Consider the following 5323-nt stretch of genomic DNA (forward strand, 5'->3'; position numbering starts at 1 on the left):
TTTGCAGGTATTTGAAGAAATTCCACACTGCTTTTCATAAACCTGGAATGGTTTGCACTGCCACCAGAAACGAATAAGTATTCGCCTTTCTTCACAGCATCACTGGTATAAGTTGTCAAGTGTTTAATTGCTTCAGAAATATCATCTCAAGATATGCAAGGGATAGGATAGGGCATCTAGTCAAAGACAAACCGATATATAACACCTATGTCCACGTCTGATCTGTCTCCTCTATGCTCCCAAAAAGAGATCAAGCAAATTTGCTTAAAAATTCTTTGCTTGATGCTATTTTTATACTAATGATTCCTAGGCATAGTTGCACATATCTATAAACCCAGAAAATAGGAGGCAACACTTGTCTACATGGAACATTTTTATGTTAGTCAAGGCTACATAATAATACCCTGTGGTCACTAGTGGTTACAATGATTGCAGGTTAGATGATCGAAATGAAATAGGAATACATTATGGAAGAGATTATAGATTATACCTTTGCTCCGTATGAAGTTCTTGTCATCTTTTCCTGATTGCTGTTCTTCCTTGTGTATAGTGCTCTGACCACAATTTGCTAGGGGAATCAAGGCAAGCTAAGATCTATTTGAATGATCGGTAAAGATCATTCAGTGATTCATTGCTATTTCGCCTTCAGAAAGAAAGAAAAATTACGCGACTTGGTTTCTTATGTAAATAAAAATGTTATCTCCACTTTCAACTTCGAAACAAATATTTAGTGGTAGAAACTATTTCCTGTCAGGTGCAGTGTTCCTTTCAATGATACATTTCTCACTCTTGTCACATAGGAACAGCAAAACACTGTTAGGTGAGCCTGTTTCTTTGACAGTTCAGAGATGTCGCATTCAGGAACTGATTTCATATATCAGTAATTATTTCTCTTTGTGATTCTCCTCTCAGCATTAAACTTACTCATGGAAACACTTATATTCTACGTAAAACACAGGTGGTGGCAGTCATCACCACGTTAATCACGTTAGTAATAATTAACATAACATTTCAATCTGTTACTTAAGAAAAATCAAGGCGAATGATACACTCTAAAGTCAGTCTAGGGTATTGGTCTCACGATGAACCCACATATGACCGTGAAAATTCTCTTTCCCAGAACTTCATCTGTTTTCAGTAGCTAGCTGAGATCTAAAGTTCCACTTCTGTTTCTCATAGTTTATTTCAAGCTTCGTGCATGCAGTAATTTTAGTCTTTTGAGATGATTTTATGTCTGGTAAATTTTTATGTTATAGCTACAGCATCCTAAAGGATAAGGTAATTTCATAGCCATTCCTACTGCAGCTCAGGTCAAATATTTCACTCTTTCTCTTCTATAATACGTGTGCAGATGCTCAGACAGCAAACCTTTTGGTTCCCTTTCTCCTTCTCCCTTCCCTCCCAGCATAGCCACAGCTTTGTTATGTTTGTCCACAACTTTTATTCCATATTTTAAAAAGTATTGGCGTTCCCTGTCCTAGCGTGCATTGGTACAACACACTGCAAAGCCTGTAGGTGTTTGGTTGCTCCTACTGCATTTTTCATGTCTTCCATTTTTTTTTCCTAAAAATGACCCTTACAGGTTCCCATCCTATAGTCTATCCTGAAAAGCCAAAATGATTTTTTTTTGAGAAAACCTTGTGCGTTCTCAAGAAACTTCTGTTCAGTAAATACTTTCTCTTTATTTCTATGCACTATGTGCATGGTATTTGGAGTACAGAGCCATACATTTCAGTTTTGAGCAAATGTTTTGTTTTTTTCTTTAATAATTTCAAGCCGTTAAAATGGCTAACAAAAGCCACAATAATTTTGTGTTAGGCATTTTAAGGAATGCTTATAACTCTGCATAAGTATCCAATCTTAAAACTCCAATTATTTTTTTACTTGCATAGACTTCAGTCTTTCGTGTTGTATTTTTTTCTTTTAAATGTCTTCCCGCTTGCTTTAGAAATTTCCTTAATTATATTTGATCAGATCTGGTCATTTTACTTTCAGGAATTTATCAGATATCTTAAAACGGACTTCCTAAAAGAAGTGATGTCTGTACAATGAACTTAACAACTTTCCATGTGCCCCCTGAAGATGCCAATTTTCCTGATAATGTGTCCATTTCCCAATCAGTTCTTACTTATTTTATGGATATGTTTGTGTGTTTATATGTATATGTGTTTGTATCTTCCTAAGTGCTGTATCTCCCTCTTCAGTCTGCAGGTTCCCAGGCTGATATTCTTTGGCTCTAGCACAGAGAGGGATATCACACATTCTCTGAGTCCAGTATGCTAAGCCTCCTGCTGACAGCAATCTCTCTGGAGGAGCGTGAACCATTCTCATGCTCATCCTGAAGACTCAGCATTCCTTTTACCTCCTAGCATTTAGCAAACTGATCTAGTCCATTAACAAGACTGAAACAAACTCTGAAAGGTCCGGAGTCCTCTTTTGTAATAATTCCTCTGCTTTGTATTACATAGTTTTAAATGCACAGTACTCATTTCTTTATTATTCCAGTTAATTCTAAGATGAAAAAGTAATAAGTGTGTCTGCTTAAATTTCTACCTTATATTCTAGGTAAAAGAAAGGAAATTAAGGAGTGAAGAAAAAAGGAAAAGTGCCCTGTGAGGTTCCAAGAAGGGGCTGACACAACACTTGGTCATTTTGTGGGATGAGTGTGATCTGTGGATGTCCACAGACAGAGTCTAGTTAGAGTGTTCCCCAATGTGCATTCAGAAGAAAAAGAAAATGACTTTGCATGGTTGACAATTGTCAATAAGTACTATAGACTTTTAAAGAAATAATGACACTTGTATTTTATTAATGTGAAGAGCATGTGTCAGAAAGAAATAGAAATCTCAATGATCCTATTAACTGTTACATCTTCATGTGTATCTTATGGCTAAGATATGACAAAAGAAGAGTCATCCGGATTGGAAAAATGTATTAAACTATGGGTCTGTGTTTTAGACATTTAAAGTGGTTCCAAACATGCAGTATGGAGTCTCATGTTCATAATATCTCATACTGTTAGGAATAAAAATATCCAGTTTTAGTAAGGCCATTATAGAAATATTTGTATAGATACTCAAGTCTTATTAAGATATTTTTTCATATACATTTGTTTCCTCCAGATTTCTATATGAGACAGAAGAAGAGTCAAGGTACAATATGTATTCCTTTTTTAGCAGTTATGCTCAATCTCAGTCCGGTGAAAATCATGAATTGCATTACTTGATTGTCTTTAATATAATTGATTATTGCACATTTCTAAGAAAATGTAAATGAACACCCAATGGATAGTTATAATCAAACATTTACAGGTTTCATTTTAATGGGATTGTTCCCACCCTCAAAAATAGGTCTATTCCTCTTCATTCTCATTGTTGTGGTCTTCCTGACAGCTTGGATTGGCAACCTCTCCATGATCCTCCTCATCTTCCTGGATTCACATCTCCATACACCCATGTATTTTTTACTTAGTCAGCTTTCTCTCATTGACTTAAATTACATCTCTACCATTGTCCCTAAAATGGTGTCTGACTTTATGTTAGGTAATAAGTACATCTCCTTCATTGGGTGTGGATTTCAGATCTTCCTCTTCTTGACTTTTGGGGGTGCAGAAACCCTTTTGCTGGCATCAATGGCCTATGACCGTTATGTGGCTATTTGTTTTCCTCTCCACTATGCCACACATATGAATAAAAGAGTCTGTGTGATGATGATAACAGGAGCTTGGGTTCTGGGCTCAATTAATTCCTGTGCTCATACTGGATATGCACTCCAAATTCCTTACTGCCGATCCAGAGCCATCAACCATTTCTTCTGTGACGTCCCTGCCATGTTGACTCTGGCTTGCATGGACACATGGATCTATGAGTATACAGTGTTTGTGAGTACAATCCTCTTTCTTGTGTTTCCATTCATTGGAATAGTGTGCTCTTATGGTCGTGTTTTCCTTGCTGTCTACCGCATGCATTCTGGGGCAGGGAAGAAGAAGGCCTATTCTACCTGTAGCACCCACCTCACTGTAGTAACTTTCTACTATGCACCATTTGCTTACACCTATCTACGCCCAAGATCCCTCCGATCCCCAACAGAGGATAAGATTCTTGCAGTCTTCTACACAGTTCTCACCCCAATGCTCAATCCTATCATCTACAGCCTGAGAAACAAAGAAGTGATGGGGGCCATGAAAAGGATGACTCACAGAATTTGTTTTGCAAAAATATAGACAAGTTGCCTACATGAATCCAGGATTTATGCCCAAGTATACACAGCATTAGCATTCTCCAGTTAAATCACAACAATTGAAATATCCCGAAAGAGATCAGGATGATAAAGGGTTAAGTATTGGACTCAATCTTATAAATAAAAATTAGGGAGAAAAATGTCATTCTGTTTTCTTTGTCTCTTCTCATTTTATTCTTGAGATTATAATATAATTACATTTCTCCCTTACCTTGTTCTCTCCAACCATCCCACATGCCTCTTGCCACTTTACTCAAAATTCATTGCCTAATTTCCATAATTGTTTTTGCATGTACGTATATGCATGCACATAGCCTGTTCTGTTGATATAATTTTACTTGCATGTAAGTTTTTAGGTCTTATGGTTTGGCAACAGACAAGTGGGTGTGTTCTTCCTTGAGAGAAGATCACCTCTCCCAGATTTGCTTTCTTCAGCTGTCTAAAGATTTCAGTACAGGGTTGAAGTTGTCCTTTTGCATGTCCATTGGTGTCCTTGTTAAGCTCATATTTGGGCAGTCATATTAGTGAGCCTTATGGGTGTAGCTTCTGATGGTACTAACAGACAAAACATCAAAAGTCCCTGAACCGCTGGATCTTGTTATCCTTCCATCCCTCTTCTGTGGTGTTACCAAACTTTAGGTGTGGGGGTGTTTTATAGGTATTTCCATTTAAGGTAGGCTCCACAACTCTTCATTTTGATTGGTTGTGGCTTTTTGGTGGTAGTCTTCATCAGTTGCAAAGAGGAATTTCCTTGATGACAGCGAAGACTATGTATGTTTGTAGATATAGGGGCAAATGTTTATAGGTTGCTGTTAGGGATTGCGCTGTTTTAATAAGTTAGTTGTCGTGGATTCTCATTCGGTGACCATGATTCCACTAGCACTAAGACTGTGTGGTTATCTAGGTTTCTATACCAGGTATGGCTTCCCTTTCGTTGAGTAGGTCTTTAATCAAATTGGAGAGCTATTGGTTACCAGCAAGGAATGCATGCCACTTCTACGTCCTTAGAGCTATAATGCCATGCAGATCACTGGTGTTGTTCATAGGCATCACAGCTGAGTAAGACCTTTGCCTGCCTCTTTCT

At 37.5% G+C, this 5323-nt stretch overlaps 1 protein-coding gene across 1 annotated transcript; it reads left to right on the top strand.

Annotated features, from left to right (window-relative positions):
• The first annotated feature begins 3283 nt into the window (after positions 1–3283).
• On the top strand, positions 3284–4222 carry Or2l5 (olfactory receptor family 2 subfamily L member 5). Its single transcript, NM_001000532.1, has one exon. It carries the CDS (start codon positions 3284–3286, stop codon positions 4220–4222), a length of 939 nt encoding a protein of 312 aa, NP_001000532.1.
• The last annotated feature ends 1101 nt before the right edge of the window (positions 4223–5323 follow it).

This window comes from Rattus norvegicus, chromosome 11, assembly GCF_036323735.1.
Source record: "Rattus norvegicus strain BN/NHsdMcwi chromosome 11, GRCr8, whole genome shotgun sequence".
Classification (NCBI taxonomy): Eukaryota; Metazoa; Chordata; class Mammalia; order Rodentia; family Muridae; genus Rattus; species Rattus norvegicus.